At 38.0% G+C, this 19,620-nt stretch overlaps 1 protein-coding gene across 5 annotated transcripts in view; it reads right to left on the reverse strand.

The window, feature by feature from the left end:
* Positions 1 to 763: 763 nt before the first annotated feature.
* LOC121295444 (NHS-like protein 2) overlaps positions 764 to 19,620 on the reverse strand; it is a 97,603-nt gene continuing 78,746 nt past the window's right edge. For 4 of the 5 annotated variants that reach the window (XM_041220053.1, XM_041220057.1, XM_041220055.1 and 1 more), the window contains exons 2-8: positions 14,730 to 14,882; positions 11,779 to 11,915; positions 10,497 to 10,692; positions 8,556 to 8,687; positions 5,358 to 7,634; positions 4,695 to 4,818; positions 764 to 3,705 (exon numbers count right to left, since the gene is read on the reverse strand). In XM_041220053.1, coding sequence (XP_041075987.1) covers positions 3,384 to 3,705; positions 4,695 to 4,818; positions 5,358 to 7,634; positions 8,556 to 8,687; positions 10,497 to 10,692; positions 11,779 to 11,915; positions 14,730 to 14,882 — 3,341 coding nt within the window. In that variant the 3' untranslated portion in view covers positions 764 to 3,383. The remainder of the gene's footprint in view (positions 3,706 to 4,694; positions 4,819 to 5,357; positions 7,635 to 8,555; positions 8,688 to 10,496; positions 10,693 to 11,778; positions 11,916 to 14,729; positions 14,883 to 19,620) is intronic. The other variant, XM_041220054.1, reaches the window with a different exon arrangement.

Consider the following 19,620-nt stretch of genomic DNA (forward strand, 5'->3'; position numbering starts at 1 on the left):
CAGAAACTACTACTATGCAGTACGCTTCGATTAAAACAAACACAAGTTTAGAAAACCTAATATTTATGCTATTCTTGAGAGGAATAAAAACAGCACTGATCATGTCCACCTAATCGTAGCCCCTCTTAATGTTTTGAAAGGTAAAAACAGGTTTCTCAGTCGGACAAAAACGATAACACTATGGCAAAAATCGTTGCAAGCGAGTACACCGTATGTCGCAGCCCCTGCATTTACCCACTGCCAACCATAGATATAGAATATTATATATGCTGACAATCACTTCCGCAAAAGCGTAAGCATGTACATGACTTGTCCTGCATCGCCTGCAGGGGATTGCGGGGATCTCTTTCTTGACCCGCCCCCTGCTCCTCCTACCACCACCACGCTGTGAAAAATTCCTAGTGAGAACCCTACTCCATTCATACATTTTGTGAGCACACAAAATATTAAGAGAGATGTTAGCCGTAGGTATGAGAAGAAAAAGAAAACACCACCAATGCAGAAAGAGATTTTTTTGAGGAAGCCTCACATTTATTGTTTTGTTTCTGAATAGTCACTCATCCCAACCACCAAACTTCTTACTTCTTACATGGTAAATTTTTTTTGCATACGTGTTGTGTCTCGTTTTTATTTCCTGAATGTACGAATTCCAACCCAAACAAATATTACCCTTATATATACAAGTTTTGAGTTTAGACGGACGACTTGTTGCGTGACGTATTCTTTCGCTCGATGTAATAAGTACAAAAATCCTTTTTTTTTAAGTTTTTTTTTTTTTTTTTTTTTTTTTTTTTTTCCTGTAATACTTTTGTAGCTAGCTATCCACTTTGAAACTACAGCTGAGTATGAAAACAGATTCTCAAGCTAACCGGTCTGTCTGTAAGAAAGCTGCTTTATTGTTGTACTTATTAAATTTTTTTTTTAATATAAGTACAACAATAAAGCAGCATATTCCTGGTGCTTTAGTGTACTGGGAAGTGCATTTCAGACCTTGTATTCACCAGTTTATTTATGCTTTGTGAATATAGACATTTCTTAATTTAAAAATGTACTTTTTAAAATAAAATTGAGGGACACAAATATAAAAGTCTTTTTAAATATATTCAAAAATACAAATATAAAATTGTTTTTGTTCTTGTATCAGTTCTTTTATTTTACAATCCTGTGAATCTGTCAGAGTTCTACAAAATGTAGAACAACTGATTTTGTAATAGTTAATTATTAATATTGTACTTTTTTTTTTAAATTGGAAATAAAATATGTACTTGCAGAAAGGTTTGCGTTTTCACAATAAGGTGTGAGATGCTTCTAAAATGTCTGCTAATTCCAGTGCTGGACATACTGCCACACTGGTTTGCCTGCTACTTATCCATAATATTATCAGATAGCACACAGTGTTTTGTTATGCTGAGAGACAACCTTGCAGATTTTATGTGTTCCAAGGTAGATTTTGGTATCACTGTAGGACACAGCAACTGTTATACTTCAACCACATAGAGATTTTTAAAAATACTTTGAATTTACAGTTACTGAGTTAAACCGGTATTATGGCTGAATGAGACTACAGTCCCGATGTATTCATCTGTACCTTTAGCTATGGCAGTGCTGAATGACAAATGTGTAGTTTTGGATGTTATTCAGAAATTAATCTAGATTTAAAATGTCTCCAAATCCTGCAAGATGGCAGTATTATAAGAAATAAAAGGGTAATCTAGAGTAGACAGTAAATCAACATTACACAGCACTGCGGACTAATAACAGTGTATTCACTTAAAAACAAAAAGCAAAGGCTAAGAATAAAATTGCATTCCATAGTTACATTATGGGTAGCTACAGCTGTAACCAGCAAGACCATGGTCCCCAAGAGACAACATCAGAGCATCTGAACCTTTGCCTTGTTAGTACTTGTTCATGAAAGTTTGTATTTAAATATTCAGGAGGGTGTGTTATAAATCAGCTTTAGCTCAGACAGAAGTAGTCAGTTTACTGACTCTGGAAATGAAAGGTTTTTGAATGATGTAATACCATCACACAGACATGTAGCTGCTTGGTGGCTCACACAACCCTTTATACTGGTGTTGCTTGTGGTCTGTTAGGTAGTGGAGTATGTAGCTGACTGAGTGAAGTAGTATAACAGGCATGTCTGTCTGCTCATTGGCCTCTGAATCAGGTATATTATGTATGGACATGACCTTCCCAGAGTTCCATACAGTGGTAATGATGGGTGAAGGCATGCCCCCTGCTGGACATTGGATGTAATTACATGTAATTCATGTATTCATATAGTCATCACACGTAGTAGTAAACTGATAAACATTGCTCTCTGTATACAAAGCATTGAAACAACAGAGGCACCACTTTAAAGTACAAGGCAAACAAACACATTTAGTCATTCACTAACTATGTAACACAGCAAGCTTCACATTTTGATCACTGCATACCTGAACAGTTGACAAAATCCAAACTAAAAATACCTTCTAAGGTAGGGACATTTTTAATATGTAAATAGAAAAGTCTTTTCTTTAAAAAGGTGCCTTTTAGATATCTTGATTAGATGTTTCATTTTTGTAAAGAAACCCAGCAAAGGTTATCAATCTGATACAATTTTAAAGAACTGAAATGCGTTAGACAGATTTATGATTGAATGAGGAGCTTCTTTTGAGTACTTGGTAATGCCTTCTACAGCACAATCCATTGGTGTTGTGTTGTATCTGTAAAAGAATTTAAAAAGCCACCAACAGCGAGGTGTAGAACTTCTTCAAAGTCTTTTTATGAACCTTCCAAGGAATGTGGATTAAACTTGGTGGGAAGAATACGACAGTCTCCATTCATTTTTTCTTTTGTGCTGAAAGACTACTATCCTTTTGAAGACCTACATTCTATTCTGTTCATAACAGTTTAATTAAGAACGGCTGAATGGCTAAAGATGAACCCACTGGTGTATCAGTATTAAAGCAGTGATAACCATTGCTTCAAAATATGTTCTTACTTTGTATTACTTTTCACTGTTCCCGCTTTCATTGCTGTGTAAGTGATGAGTAGATGCAAATCATCTCTCTGATTGTTGTATTATAGAGTATAGGCAGTGTGGAGCTCTTGTCCAGGGTAGCTGTTTTAGCTGTTTTACATTGCAATTTGTAAACAGCCTTTTGACTACAAACTGCCATGTTACTTAATCTCCAATCCATATCTCTCAGGAAGCCATAAAAAAACTTTAGATAAAAAAGCTTACTTGTAATCAACATAATTTGAAGATATGTACAGTACTGACCAGAGGGTTCTTTTTTCTTAATTGCTCTGGTCTTTAAAAAATTCTACTGGTCAACATTGGATCAAAGTGCTTTTTTTAATGCTATGGATATAGTCTGGGGCAGTGGTTCGAATTACTTGGAATTTTTTGTTGGTTCAAACTCTGCTTGTGAAAACTCAGTGACCCTGCGAGCCAGTGGGTTGGTGCTCTTGAGAAGCTCCATGGCAGACACTCTTGTTCCTGGGCTGGGCCTGCTGCCTTTCTTCTGAAGCAGGGCAATGAAGTTCTCGTTCCTGGATCTTGACCTCGGCATGCTACTGCTGCTGACCGGAGATGCTGCCTTTTGCTCAGCAGTGGAGGTGGCTGGGAAGTTGCTCTTGATTGGAGAAACCAAGCTTTGTCTGCTGCCAAAAGTGTCCCTCGGTTCTACCCTTCCAAGAACTTTCCTTTTTGACCTTTAAAAAAAAAACATAAGATCAGTTAGATATATTAGTGTTTTCACACATACAGTACATTGAGTGTAAGAGATCAATGTTCAACACAATGACACTGATGCAATTTTCTGTTTTGTTGACTCCTGACAAATTCTGCAAAATTAAAGGTTTGACATGTCATTAAGAACATTTTTATGACACAACATATTCAAATTGTAATGGTCTAAACATTGGTGGACCTAAATTCCTAAAGTCAGATATTCTGGAGAGAGCAAGAGAGCGAGAGAGAGAGAGAAAAAAACAGTTGGAAATAAAGTGGTGATAAGCAAAGTGAAGGAGATTTCTTCACACAGAGAGTTGTGAGGGTTCCTTTAAGACCCAACTTGACAAAGTTTTGAGATCAATCGGCTACTAGGAACCGGACGAGCATACAGTGCCTATAGGACGTATTCACCCCCCTTGGATATTTACACTGTGTTACAACCAGAAATCTTGATGCATTTAAATAGGATTTTTTCCCCTTTGATTCTCACCACTTTCAATATTCAGCCCCTTTGCTATGACCCTCCTAAATAAGCTCAGGTACAACCAATTGCCTTCAGAGTTCACACAACAAGTTAAATGGAGTCCATCTGTGTGCAATAAAAGTGGTTCACACGATTTTAGATTAAATACAACTGTCTCTGTAAGGTTCCACAGTTGGGTAGTGCATTCAAAGCAAAAGATACTACCATGAAGACCAAGGAGCTTTCAAAACAAGACTTGAAAATTACTGTCCACCAACGATCCCCATCCAACTTGACAGAGTTTGAGCAATTTTGCCAAGAAGAATGGGCGAATATATATATATATATATATATATATATATATATATATATATATATATATATATATATAATATAGATATATATATATATACTATATATATATATATATATATATATAATATATATATATATATTTAAATAAAGCTTAGTGAAAATGCCTTGTTTTTCACAAAGTGCCGCTACCTGTGAATGAGAGTGAAAAGGTCCTCAGTACTATGGGTTGTTGTTGTTTGAACAAATACATCATCTTCTTCCTCAGTAATACTTAATGGAGTTTTATCAGGGCTGGTGTCTTCAATACTCCTGCCTATGGAAATAAGGAAAAAATGATACTGTGTTGGGAGATATGGTTACTGGGTTAGTTGAGCTATCTGATTTCTTTGAATCAGATCTGTGGACCTGGGTAACCCATTTTAAGTCCTCGAAAGGATGAGCGTAATCACCATATTGTACTGTACAGTGTTTTATTATAATCAGCCTCCCGATGGACATCCTTATCTAATAAAAATAGGTAAAAACACAGAACACAGCAACAAGCTGGTGCTAACCTGCAGCACATCCCATAATAAGAATTCTAACAGGTGTATAAACAAAGAACACAAGAACACAATCCCACAAAGAAATCCATCTGTATTTTGCTTACCTGATCATCTTATGTTGCAAAGAATTCTGATTACCATAAAAACATATTGATGTTCTGCTAAAGTAAATATACTAATCTGAATGCTCAAAATAAGTCCATCTGTTCTAAAATAAATGTTTTTTTAAGGCCATGAATTAGCATACATGTATATTTGTAATGAGTTTCTTGTGCAGAAAGTGTAAAACATTATATTGTGTACTGACCTGTAGGAGTACCAGTAACGGAAGTTTCAACCTCTGGATCTTGGGTGCATTCTGTGATGCTAAGTGCAATGAGTTTGACCTGGTTTTCTGCATGTCTAGGAACAACTTCAGCTATTGGTGATCCTGTGTTGCTGTTGTGACTGGTATTCAATGTGATAACAGGCCTGTCTGTTGCCCCATTGGCATTAACTGAATTGGTTGGCAAGAGTAATATATTGGGCTTCTTGGGAACTGGTGGAGGTATCTTGCTTCTCTTCTTCTCCATATCAGCCAGACTTTGGACAGTTATTCTGTTAGGCAGGGTTTTACTCTGGTCATCTCCCTCTTGACTGCCCTGAGAGAGATGTTTTACAGAGTCCATAACTCTATCAAGATCGGTTATCTGCTGGGGAGGAGACACGTGAACATTGCTTGGACTTTCCATTGCTTGGGGCTTTCTGTTTTGAGGCTTTTCGATGACTGTGTAAACATTGTCTGCAGGTGACCCCTTCTCTTTTGGAGACAGTGGTGGAGATTCCAAAGCAAGATGGAAGGCTGAGGCGAATTTTAGCATCAGATTCCCAGGCCTTTTGGGCAGAGGTGGCTTCTCTGCGACAGGTGGCTTGACTTTCTTCTGTGGTGTTACAAATGTCTCGCTGCTTTGTTTTTCTTCTATGATATCAGAAGAACCATCCGCATTATCTTCTGGTTCAGACTTGCTGACTGAACGTAGACGAATAGATCTCAGATCTGACTGGGTCACTATGGGCAGTGCTGCTTGGTTGGGGCTAAGCTTCTGTAGAGGTTTACCATTTGTGAAGGAATCTGAATGGCGTCTACTAGCTTTGGGTTTGCTTCTGTTGAACACTGTAATCCCTGAGAGATCCAAGTGAGAGGGTGGTGTAATTGGCAGCTCAAAGGACAGCCTTGAACGAGGGCTCTTCTCTCTTGGCGAAACAGCTGGAAGTGAGGATTTCCTTACGGGGACCTTGGGCCTCATTCTACAGCCTTGTGGGGAAGGGCCGGTGATCAACGATGTTGGAATGGTTGGGGTTGGCGTTTCAGATTGGCTAGAATATCCACTTGAGGGGGACATGAAACCTGGAGGCTTCAAAGGAGAGATTTTGGATTCAGCTTCCACAGATAGCTGGGAAGGGGAGGTAGCTCGAGAGGTGGTCAGAGAAGTGAGGGAATCAGAGCTGCCACATACTTTCATGCACTCAATTACAGTTGTACCTGTGGCAGTGCTGGAGTTGGACAGTGACCTATATGGATCATTAGACTTCCAGTCATTCAGGTACCAGTGGTTAGGGTAATGTGTATCACCCTCTCTTCCTATGGACGGTGTTTCTGTTATCAAGATCTGCAGTCCTCTTTCATCTCCGTGTACCTTGGAATTGACGTTACCGGGCCCTGACAGGAATGAGTTCTGTATGATATTCTGGTTTCTGGGAACGAAAAGGCTCTTTGGCCTCTCACTTTTGGTCAAGGCAATGACCTCTGCTTTCTGCACCCCTTCATCTTTCTTCAAAGAGATGTTCCGCACAGGTGGGTCAGGCTTCTTCTTTGGCTTCTTGAGTGAAATACTCCTTGACCTTTGCCTTGGGCGACCATTTTGGCCAGCTGTAATGGACACATTGTCGGCGCTTGCACTGTCCTCAGAGCTCGCACTGGGATAGTTCATGGCGTAATTGTCGCTCTCCTTCCTGTGGTCAAAGCAGATGTTTTCTGCTGAACAAAAAGAGCCTGAATCTGTAGGGGTTGATAAAGATCTTTCCCGAAACTTGAAGGCGTCTGCCTGAGTTTGCGTCCCATGACCTGGGCTTACTGTTGTTGCTTCTATTTCATTTTTTCCACTCACATTGTGAGTTCTCACTGTTGGTTCCACAGAAACAGATGTGAAGGAATTTGAATGCGATCCTGAACTCAATGAAAGTCCTGAGTTGCCTTGGGAAGTGCATTTGAGAAAGTTCTCAGACTGGCAAGGCTGCCTTGCTACCGGACTTGCTGGCAGCATGTAACTAAAGGAGTTATTCCACGAGGGAGAGAATGTAGAATCCTTTGGTCCATTCCATGGAGGACTGGCACACATCATGGCAGTGTGATCCATCCTGCTTGAATTACCAGGAGACTGAGACAAGATCTGGTCCAGATCACTGTAGGTTTTTCTTAATAGTGAAAAGTGATTAGCTGAATCTACAGCAGCTGCAGAATGTGTGCCACGTGTCCCTTCTGGAGAGTAGGATCCTTGAGTAAGGTTGATACTGGCAGATTGTTCATCATCTAAATGATTATCATCTGGAAGATGTAAAAAAAAAAAAAAATGATCATGTTAGCTTTGACTGGAAGACAGTTTCCCTGACCATGTTTTGCTGAATTCCATATAATGCTGTATATTATGCTTTAGACAGTATGGCAAATTAGACTGTAGACTTTTTTTTTAATCAGATGTCAATTGGTTTTAGTTATCATTTGAATAGCACCAATGGCTGCAGAACAACCTTACAAGAGTAATAGCAGGGTTCCAAAACACTACACATGTTGCTGCAACTGTTTAACCCTTTGCGGTCCATTTATTCAGCGCCTGTAGGGAACGTCAGGGCCAATTTATTTTCACACGCTCTGTTTAAAAGTAATTTTATTCACAGTAAAACAGGTTTAAAAGGCACTGCATATCAACAGGACACTCAGTACTGCATCTCCAGCCCCGCCCCACCCCTTGTTCTCTGTATTTATTACATCCCTCGTGCATACTGATAAATCCTCTCCTGATCACTCGATTTATCACCCAACAACTCAATATGCAATCCAAGTCATTATATTATTAATATAACATCTCAAAAAGCTTGGCAAATGTCTGATATTCTTTGAGCGCTGGATGCAGAAGCAGCTTTCTTGTTTGCTTATGTCTGTGATGAAGGGACAATGCGTATTGCTCAGATCCGCCTCTGTGTTTTTTTGTTTTTTTTCGGCTTCAATCAGCCATTGAAAGCTTTTCTCTCTCAATATGAGAGATATGCATCCTTTGGCCACCAGAGGCTCGTTCAATAATGTCAATAAAGTCGAATTGAAAATAATGTAAAACAACAATGTTGCATGAATTATGAATCGCCCTGTTGATAGTGACTTGTCAAGGTTTAAGCTCTGTCCTAATCAAGTAGCTTCAGAGCATTCTTCCCACAAGCTAGGGAGGATCTAGGTTTTGTCCTACTGTGTCACCTTGGTCCTCCAGGGAGAGCTCAGGCATGCCAATTATGGTTCTTCTCCTTCTCAGGGTCGACTTTGGGTTCACTGCTGTCTCAGCGTTAAAAAGGGATTGGTGCAAACTGGCATGTTTATCAAGGGTCTGTCCTGAAGTTGAAATAGAAAGATTTGCCAATCTGAAAACAGAGATTACTGTACTTCTCCTTAAGATCTAAAGGGATGTCTGCAAAGCGGGAGCATAAATTGAAAGCAGAAACAGGGGTAAGGAGTCTTCAGGTAGGACTTTAAAGTTAGTGTTTGCTTTGATTATGATTATTTAGCACAGTGATTTGTTGTAGATGAAAATGAAGTGTTGAAAGCAATGGCATTACTAAAAAGCTTATGGGAGGTACTCAGACAAAACACACTTCAACAACGGTTCTTCCACTTTACTTGGCTTCACCTGTGCACTTTAGAAATCCCAACTTCCCAAATCCCAATCTTCCTAACTGATCATAAATGAGAATGGGCATACCAGATTTTAAAATGTTGAATGCTTACAAATTCAACACAAACTGATCGGAATGGATTCCTCATCATAGGGATAACATTTCAACAGATCCTTGTCATCCTTACTAAAGCAGTGTTCATACACCAGCAGGATAAGAGTGATGTTTAGATTATTATTATTACAAGTCAGGTCCTACAGTATTAGCAGTAACCACACGCATAACTTCAACCACAACAGAATCTTCAGAAACCAATTAAATACGTTACTATCAGCTGTTCTGTTTTTATTTAGATTTAATTACTTTTAATGTGTGGCAGTGGCATGACACAGCAAAGAGTGTGCGTGAAATACACTCAACTTGATTAGAGGCAGGCACTGAACCCTTCGAAAAACATACAAAATGGATCTCAGAGCCCCACTACCTGTCAAATACTGACAATAGAAAATGGACACATTTGTTCATAATTAATACATTGATTAGATGAGTGATCTTTTTGGTTAGAAATATAAAGTAGAAAATGGCAGTTATTACATGTGGCAGCTAATTTAAGATGAAACAAATGATCAATCTGTCAATACTGTGTATACAGGCCTACAGTATGTATTGTACACAGTATTAACCTCATAGGTGGAAATGAATCAGGAGTTAGAATTATAAAGACAAAGGCAATTTGACATTATAGAGATCATTCAATTATACTCAAATGTGTAAATATTAGTGGTTCTTCACATAATATACAACTGTACATATTAACATGAAAACAAATTATGCATTTTGATTAAAGTTCACTGATTTACAGATATCCTATCCAATGATGTTCAAGCAAGCAATATTTAAAATTGTGTAATTCAGTCTTATCTTTTCCCAGCACAATCGCTCTCTGTTTCTGTGATGTACTGCTTAATGCAATACTATTGCAGGGTTTGCTGGAAAACCTTGAAAATTCACTGTATGCACAGCTTCATTCAAAAAACCTGAATGCTGTGCAGACTCCTCCATCTCTTGGTCCATTTGTTTCCATAGTAACCATACCTGCTGATCAGTTAATTGGTAATACTATCAGGCTAGTGACCTGTGCATCATACACTTTCCCTGTATACTAGTCATCTATTGTAATTTGACCACAAATACAGAATACTGAATTATTTTAAAAAGGCACCAGTGTTTTATTGTATTACCAATTTGTCAGCTACATTGTTGCCTACTCAAAATGTAAATGTAACACTAGATGCACATAATTGAAATATAGGCATAAATTATATATTTTTAAAATATGCTGTTCTCATACCAGTATTACTGCAATTGTAGATGAAATATATATATATTGCCAGTTTTTACTGCTTTATAAATGTCTTGGCATTATCCCTGCTTGTCCTCAATATACCCAGTTATACAGCATTTACATAATCCATTTTTATTTTTTTCCTGTAAAATATATTGGTAATCAACGAAAAATCATGCTTACCAGAAACATTGATAGGGATAACATGAGCCTGAACCGATCGCCCCAGGCGCCACCTCGTTTTCTCTGGCGTTGGCAGCAGGAATGCTTTATTCCAGCTGGTATTTTTTTCTGGATAGTTGGGTAAGTTCAGAGGTGGGTCCTGTAGTCGAATACCTACAGTGGTCGTCTCATCCTCACACACCTGTTTCGTCGCTGGCTGTCAATGTAAAAAGACAGAATCCATAATAATGCTGCATCTGTCACATCACTTTAATACCCTGACAAGATCTCATATTCTCCATATGTCTTGAACGCCAAACCATGAGTAGCACGGATTCCCAGATTTACTACTTCCTTACCATCAGTCCTAACTAATAACACTGTGGAAAGAATAAGTTCCAATGGTTTACAAGTTTTAGGCATAAGGATCTGTCTGTGTGTAAAAATGAAAAGAGAGTTTGCTTGCATTTCAAGGCTGTATAGTTTGACGGTATAAAAAGCCTTAAATTACATGTGCTAAGAAAATAAGTCCAGTAGACTTACCTAATATATACTGTCGTAGGTCTCAGCTTTTCCTATATGAAAAATGCACACACGATTACAGTAAAAGTGATTTTTTTAATGCTAATTTATTTGAAGCTGTTGCAGAAGAATATTAATCGAATGCTTCTCGCAGGTAACATCATGTGTGCCTCTTTCATATACGAACATGTGATATCTATGAAGTGATGGAAACACATACACTATTAAATAAGATTTACTGGAATTATTTTGCTAGCTACTATATGTACTTTAGCAGCTACTGTCAGTAAAAGGGTGTATTTAACAGATAAAAAATTGAAAACTTTTCAACAAAAAGCAGTGAACACATACTACTGGAAAAAGTTACTGAAGATGATAATTACTACAGGAATGCTGGACACTCTATGCTTTGGTAATCTGGAGCATTCTATACACCACTGACTGCCTTCTTCCGTGATTAATTGCCTGTAAGAATTCACTGGAAGCCAGTGTAGCCCCACATTTATTTTTCAAGAAACTTTGTTAGCAGCAAATCTTTGACCTTGGCCAAAAAAGCCTCCCCCTACGTAGAGTAAATTCAGCTCAATAAAGTACACAGATGTCAGCCAATAAACAAACAGCTTTCTCAGTCCTTGTCTTAATCTGTCTACAAGTTCTTATTAATTACAGCATACTAAAAAGCTGCTCAAGCAGCAGCAATATGAAAATGAAAAGTTGTGAAGAACTTTTGCAAATGCTTCAATGTTTCAGGAGGGAGGGTTGTTCTTTGGGCTTGACTTACCAGAAAGACAAAGTCGGTCCTCTTGCTGGCGATCTGCCTGTGTAGGAGGTCCGGAGTGTCCCCTGAGTGGAGAGACGAACTGTAGCGGAAAGTCTGCCCTGCTACTCTACTGTCCAAATGCTGCTCTTCATAGTCATCTAAGAAACAGAAAAGAGATTCACACACTAAAAAGCAGCATTCTTGTTGCACAATTTCTCTCTCTGAAGACTAACTTTGTCACCCCTGGGCCATGTAAACACTACTGAGATTAACATTTCACTTCTCTCTGAGAAGCCCTCTCCCCTCCCCCTTTCATGGGTTTCCTTTACGCTGACAGTTTCACACATTAACATGCTCGGAAAAATATGGATGCCAAAGTCCTGATGGCTGGTTGCCTAGTGATGCTGGGAGGAAGGAAACAATAGCACACCACTTGAGTAAACAAAAGCCCTATAAATCTTCAGGTCACTTCAGATATATTTTAATCACTTCAGACCTATATTTTAATCAGCTTGGAAAAAGAAGCCATTGCTTATGATTTATTTATTTATTTTTTTGTATTGTTGTAATAAAGGCATGGCTGACTTGTGATTGGTTTTGGGACAAGGTTGCTGAGCAACACAGATATACTATAACCTGCAAAAGGCAATTATGTAAAAAAAAAAAAGAAAAAAAAAGGCCTGAGCTGATCTTTCAAGTTCGACAAAAGTTGTTTATAGCCGCTTGTTGGGTGCCCAGAAAACAGAAGCCATGGTTGTTTTAAAAATCCATGGTGATGAAATACATGTATGTTGCTTTTAAAGTGTTACTGAACACCCTGCAAAGTTTACAAGAAACACATTACAGTACATTACTTTTGCTGTAACCCATATCGCAATATTATAGTTTTAAACATATTACCACCATATTTTGACATTTTTTAATCACACATTGTGGGAAATAAATAAATTGGGCAATACATTTCTCAATATTAACTTGGAAGTGTTTGCCAGCAGAAAAAAACATTATCTTCTAAGGATCTCTAGTCCACTTTCTTTCCCTATTGTAACAATGGGGGTTTTCTGAATCCGCATTTTAAATAGAGCACCAACATTGTTGCAGGAGGGAGCATAGACTGGATACACTGCAATGTTCAGAAGAAAAATACTCTCCTGGCAAACGTTCCCGAGTAAAAGTTGAAAAGGTAATTCTCTAGCTGGATTAACCTATGGCGTGTGAACATAAAAATAGCAAAACAAGCAGGAATATGTTGAAAACAGTTTGTTGCGATAACACTAGACACAGCAAAAGAAAAGTAATGTGACTTGCAGGTCCTGCAGGGGGTTCTGTAACACTTTAAGCCCCTTGTTTTATGGTGAACCTTTTTGTTTGGATTCAGGTAAGCCCTGTTTATCCCGTCACTGGCACAGCACTTAAATGTTTGAAGGTAGCAATTTTCTCTTCCTATTTATTAGGAAGTAAAGGACCCTACCTATTGTGCGGAACACTTCATGCTAGTGTAAGGCTGTGTGGGGTTCTAATACCTGAAGAGAAATACAGTGTTTTGGCAGGAAAACATTGACATCAACTTAATAAAGTCTGCATAAGACTGCACCGACAAGAAAACAATCCACACAGCAACAGCAATAGCATTCATTCTTTAATTTGTAATTAAAAGGTATTTTCCAAAAACATAACACCCTGTCTTTGCAATGTGGCACTAATAAGATTCAATCTCAGCAATGAAGGGGCAATTGACACTTCTTTGGCTTGTGAAGATTCACTTATGTGCAATGATGTCCCAAATTCTTTTCATTAATAAACTCACACAAACAAGAAGGGTTAAAATAGGTCAGCCCGCAGTACCACAATTCTCTAATCATGGGAACAATGATTGATGCATCTGCATTTGTTTTGTTTTTTTTAAAGAAACTCATTTAAAACTGGAAAGTAAACAGTATAAATGGTTAGAATGTTCATAACATATTTTAATAGCATGACTAATTCATTTGAAGGGTAAAAACCTAAATATACAGGACAGCGTAGTAAGTCTCTACCTGTATGCTTTCCGCCAACAAGTACTGGAAAAGCAAAGCGATCCATGGTGTTCCAATGTATGATTTGTTGATACAGATCATAAGTATTGACACCTTGTGATTCCAGCTAATCAATCAGTAACTCTCTGAGTGGTTGAGTTCAGAACAAGAGATCAGCAGACTTGGCCATCGGCCCCCATGTGAATACAATTATTTGAAACAGATATTTTATTAATATATATATATATATATATATATACACACACACACACACACCATATTACTTCAACTTGGCGTCGCTGCGTTTATTTTAAATTGATCAAAATGACTGAGGCGCTTAAAAGAGGGCTGCCATTATACAAGGGCCACCTTCATTAATAATACTACGATTTTCACATGCTGCAATATTTTATTACATAATTTATGACATTTTAGAAGTATTGATGTTGCTTATTTTCTGTAATATGTATATATTGTATATATTTTTGTCTCAATCTTAAAATTCTAGGTGATGCAAAACTTTTGGCCGTAGCTATTCACACACACACACACACACACACACAGACAGTAACACCACTTTCTCTTGTGAACAGCTGTGAACTGAACCATAAAATGAGTGACCTTATTGCTTATAAATAATTTGTGGGATAACTGAAAGTACCCCACAGGCAACAGTAAAACCAGACATCAAGGAAAGGTCAACACCCTCCAACAAAAACACCCACTTACACCCTACATGTTCGGTAAGCCAGAATTCACATCTTTCAAATGGAGCGGAGGCAGTTGGGCCCACCAGCACATTCTGTTAAGACAGTTAAGCCACCTGTCCTTTCCTTAAGCAGGTTATTCAAACCAAAAAGCTCCTCTCAAGAGGTGGGGGTTCTGTCCTAGCCCCCTTTATATTAGAGCCACTAACTAAAGAGCTAGAAATAAACAAACAGAAAGGCATCCTCCTACCTTGCAGCAAGCTCTGCAGGTTGAGTTGGGCTTCCTGATGTAGCTCTTCCACACACGCTGGCCTACTCGAAGAGCTGAACACATTTACATGCTGTTGCCATGACGATTTGAAGTGGGCCGTTCTCTTGTTCTCCGAGTCCAAGCTAGTTGCTGCTGTAGAAAAATGGAATTTCAATATAGGATGCATGCTGCAAAGACGTGCAGTAGGTAGAAAATGTAAATGAGTGGAATGCGTGCTGCATTGTACATACATGACACATGTATGGGCCCAGTTAATCAGTGTTTTGGGATTGCTCAGTATACAGAAGGGACATTAGATGTCAATACAGGTTGTTCAGGTTTTTAAAATCAAGTTTTTTGTATTCTGAGAATATATATATCTATATATCTATCTATATATATATATATATATATATATATATATATATATATATATATATATATATATATATATATATATATATATAGAGAGAGAGAGAGAGAGAGAGAGAGAGAGAGAGAGAGAGAGAGAGAGAGGAGTACTGTAGTTTGTATGCACTGCATAATATAAATCAGCATTGTTTAACTGTTACTCAGTGTGTTTTTGTGCACTAAACAAACCTCCCCCATGTTAAAACAACAAGAACACTAAAGTTTATTTTGCAGCTAAAACAGAAAAGCAACTCTGGGTAAAAGCACCCTAACACAGAAAGTATTAACGTAAGAAAACCCAATATTTTTAGGTAATTAATTGAGAACCACTCACATTGCTTTCAAACAACAAAGACAGCAGTGAAACAAAACTATGATTTAAAGCTACTTTGACTGAATGAGCAATACTGTACATTGTTTGGTATTCATGAAACTTGATGTTGCTGGTCAGGTTAACTGTTGTCAAAAAGAAACCAGCAATCGCCAGAATTTCATGAATATTAAGCTTTATTTATTTAATCAATAACTCAAATCTATCTGTCCAGCTAACTTTGGCTCCTATGTCAATTACCAGTACAGTACAGGAGGTTGAATTTCTCTCTGACTAAGAACACTACAGTGTAACATGTGACCAACTATCAATTTACAGGTAAATACACACAATATTCCCTTTACTTCAACCACCAAATGGGGTTTTCCCCAACTGAAAGAGATTGGTTTTGATGAGAAGCTGTGCTGGTTATGAGGGAGACTGTATTGCAGCCCTGTGGACAGTAACTTTGCGGTCAAGTCTAATGGTGGGAATAGGAGAGGCAGGAGACTGGAGATTGCGATTCATTTCATGAAACAAAACAAACATTAAAGTACAAACCAAAAACACACCTAAGTTGTGCAATCATAGTTTAGCCCTTTCTCAGAGCCAAGGGAATAAACAGGTAGCAATCCTCAAATTGGCAATCAATTAATCAGATTTGGAACAGCCAAATTCTAGTTGAACTTTAACAAATAAAACACACACACACAGACAGTTTAGAAAACTACTGTACATGTGCCCTGCAACAAGCCCCAGTAGAACTATGGGACTGACTATTTTCCAGTGGTTTGTTGGACCCACGTAATGGAGGGAATAGGGCTTGATACACTAATGCTCTTGGTCTGTTTTGCTGTAGAGTTGTTTTGGGCATCATTCTTGTGCTAGCCCCAGTGTGAGGGGAATCGAACGACCAGACACCATTGGTGACTGGCTCCTCCTACTGTGTTCTAGGACATTTTCTACAAAGTTATTTGAACACAGCCAATGCAATACACAATAGAAACCTCCGTTACTAGGACTGTCGTATCTTAATTGGTTGGCCAAATAACTTTGAAGGCGCACCAATCTGTGTGGTCATTTCCCCCTTGCTTTAACTAGAACTCATTAGCCCATGAAAAACATTATCTACCAGATGGCTTTTCTGGCTGTGTCCACACCACATACAGATCTGATAAAGAACAATCCAGTGTTGAAAGATGAAACCACAAGTGGTTATCGAGAAGCCCATGGTGGCTGCACTATGCTGCTGACAATGCTGATCCAATTATGCAATACCTCATTCCAGACATCTATAAGGCTATTTATATTATATGGTGTTGTATTGATATCTACCAAATTGCAACCATCAGGCAGGCTATAGGTTAGTAGAAATTATCAGCAGATCATGCTGGGGTGACACTGCAGAGATGTTTCTTCTTAAAGTAAAAGCTTTTTTTTAAGGCAAGCATGCACCACACAAATATTGGGTCTGATTTTAAAAGCTTACTCCAAAGTGTACATGTCAAAAACAACCTCTCAAATAACCTAAACTCCGTTGAATTAAATACCTGTGATTATTAAAAATGAGACATATATTGCTGTGATTTTATTTTAACTGATGTTTGATTATTTACTCTTTTTTCTGATCATTTAGATAACAAGTAAATGCCACTAGAGGGCAGTTGTGATCTTATCAAGATATAACACTTGCAGTCACCAAGGTCTTACAGCAGGTGGCAGCAGAAAATCCAGTCTGCAATTTAAAGATATACCTTGTCTGCTAAGAAATAAACAGTAATCTACATTTTAAAAAGTATTAACTGCATGTCCCCTGGCATTGCCTATTGCGGTTTCTGCTTAGATCACTGAAGTTTGGGAAATTACCACTTGGGATGTGCATCAAGACACATTTTCTGTGGAACAGATGATATGGTAAGTATTGATCAAGGCAGAAAACAACAAGGCGTATGATAGAGAATACACCTTATAGAATACTAAACAGATGAGAAATAAACTCCCCAGATGGTATGAAGTGTCTTTAGGGCCCCCCTTTAAAAAAAGTTTCTCTAAAACATCAATAGCGTTCTAAAGGAATTTTGTCATTCTTATGGGTGATTCAATAGATTTGAAACATGCTATGGAAATGCTTAGGAATGTTTTGTTTTACAGAAATGTCAATTTTATTCTTTAATAATCTACAGCAGTGTCTATGATATTCTACAGAAATCTGTAGAATGTCAGTAGACATATTTGGGAATATCTATTCTTTCTATAGAATTCAACAGATCTGTGTTGGTATATAGGTTTAATCTATGTAAAGATATTTCTACAGATTTTGTATGGATTTCTACAGATTGTTTCTATATATTTGTCTGTTATTGATGGATACACAATATTTATAGATTTCTACATGGTTTTTAATGAAATTCAACAACACACTGATAATAAAAAATATATGACTTGTGTATTGTCTCAGCCAAACCCACAAGACCAAGTGTGTTGCACGGGTGTGCCCAAAGACAGGCAATGATAAGCAGTAAGTCTGGGCAGGGACCCTCCCCTCTAAATGCCAACACAAATACTCATTCTCAGCAGCTGGCAACCAAGGGTTTGTCCAAAACAAGCTGTACATCACCACTCATTTACTAAAGATAAACCCAGATAAAACATTTAAATTAGATTCAAAACTAAATCATGCATACAAGTTAAGCAAACTCTGGTTTATAAACGAGAGCTTCACGCTGCTCAACGTGGGCCTGCAAGCCGAGCACTATCTCCACTGAAAATGTTGTTTGGCAAAATATTGTGTCGTGTGTGTGGGTCACAGATTATGTATCTTGAGAAATGTTTTTTGTAAAATAAATCTCAATATGAAAACAAGGGTTTAGGAACCAGAGTAGCCTTGAATTAGAAGAACAATACTTTAGTGAGATCTGAATATACAAATGTGGAGGAGTGTGTGAACAACAGCCATTCGGAAGCACAAGCTATATATATATATATATATAATATTAGTGAAATCCCTATACTGTATTTAGCTCACTTGAGACAGGCAGGCAGAAGAATTACATCCCCACCCTGTCAAGTAAATAGAGACTTCATTTTTTGCCTTTACATTTTTTTTTTTTTTTTACTGAAAATGTTCTCAAAATAGGCGCTAATTGGAACACTAAAAGCTCAAATGGAAAACTTGCTTTCACTTTTCCATTAGGACCAACGTGACCCAGGTCTCTTTTATATTAAACTCTGTACAAATCAGAGGAGTGGCAGCAGGAGTGCCAAGCATCTGCATCCATTATCGTCTTCCTGAAGGTCTTCTATCCTGACCATTGCAACACTCAGTGTCCTGATTATCATTACACAACGCTTGCTCACGAGTGCAGGGTGTCTTCCTTTTAAAAAGGGGAAGTGACCATACGGACTCATGTTCCTTCTTGCATGTTGTGCCTCAGTACTTGAAAAACTAATTCAGAATAGTCATTTTCGGAAAACAACACTTTTCAGGACTGCTTACAGGATTCAGAACAGTTAATCCTACTGTATACCTTAGTGCTGCTTTGCACACAGTCACACTTTCCTGAACCCATAGATCACTTGTGCATACGAATCCAGCCAAATCTGGTTTATAGACAAAATGAAGAATACGTATTCTTTCCTGACCTATCACAGTTTATTTACTTTTCAAGATGTACAGTACATTGTTGTCTTAGTCATACTGGGGTTGTATAAAAAAAACACCTGCAATGTTCACTGTGCATCTGTTGGAAAGGGGCATGGTGGTACAAGAATTAATCTCGGGGTTGTGATTTATTTTTGGTAGTGATGGTGAAAGGCTTCGGTTTAGTAGGTGCACTCTCCTCTAACAAATATTGTTCTGACAGACAGACGGTGCTTAATCCTGGATCAGCACCATTCCGTGGCTTAACTCTCCCAGGAGGGAGGTCTAAATTTGCAAATTGTCTTTCCAATTAAGCATTTCTGGTCTTCACAAGTTTAAGATGCTATTGCAAGGGCCTAGCGCTTTAGTGAGCTACGCTATTGCATTGACATTTGATAATTAGATGTATAACGACTCAAAAACAGGCCTCAAGTGCAGACTGAAGTCATTGTGCACACAAATACGACAAAAACGATGAATGATATGTTTTATGACTTCCTGTCAGGGTGTTTATTAGAGGTGTGCCAATA

The sequence above is a fragment of the Polyodon spathula genome, chromosome 20, assembly GCF_017654505.1.
Source record: "Polyodon spathula isolate WHYD16114869_AA chromosome 20, ASM1765450v1, whole genome shotgun sequence".
Lineage (NCBI taxonomy): Eukaryota > Metazoa > Chordata > Actinopteri > Acipenseriformes > Polyodontidae > Polyodon > Polyodon spathula.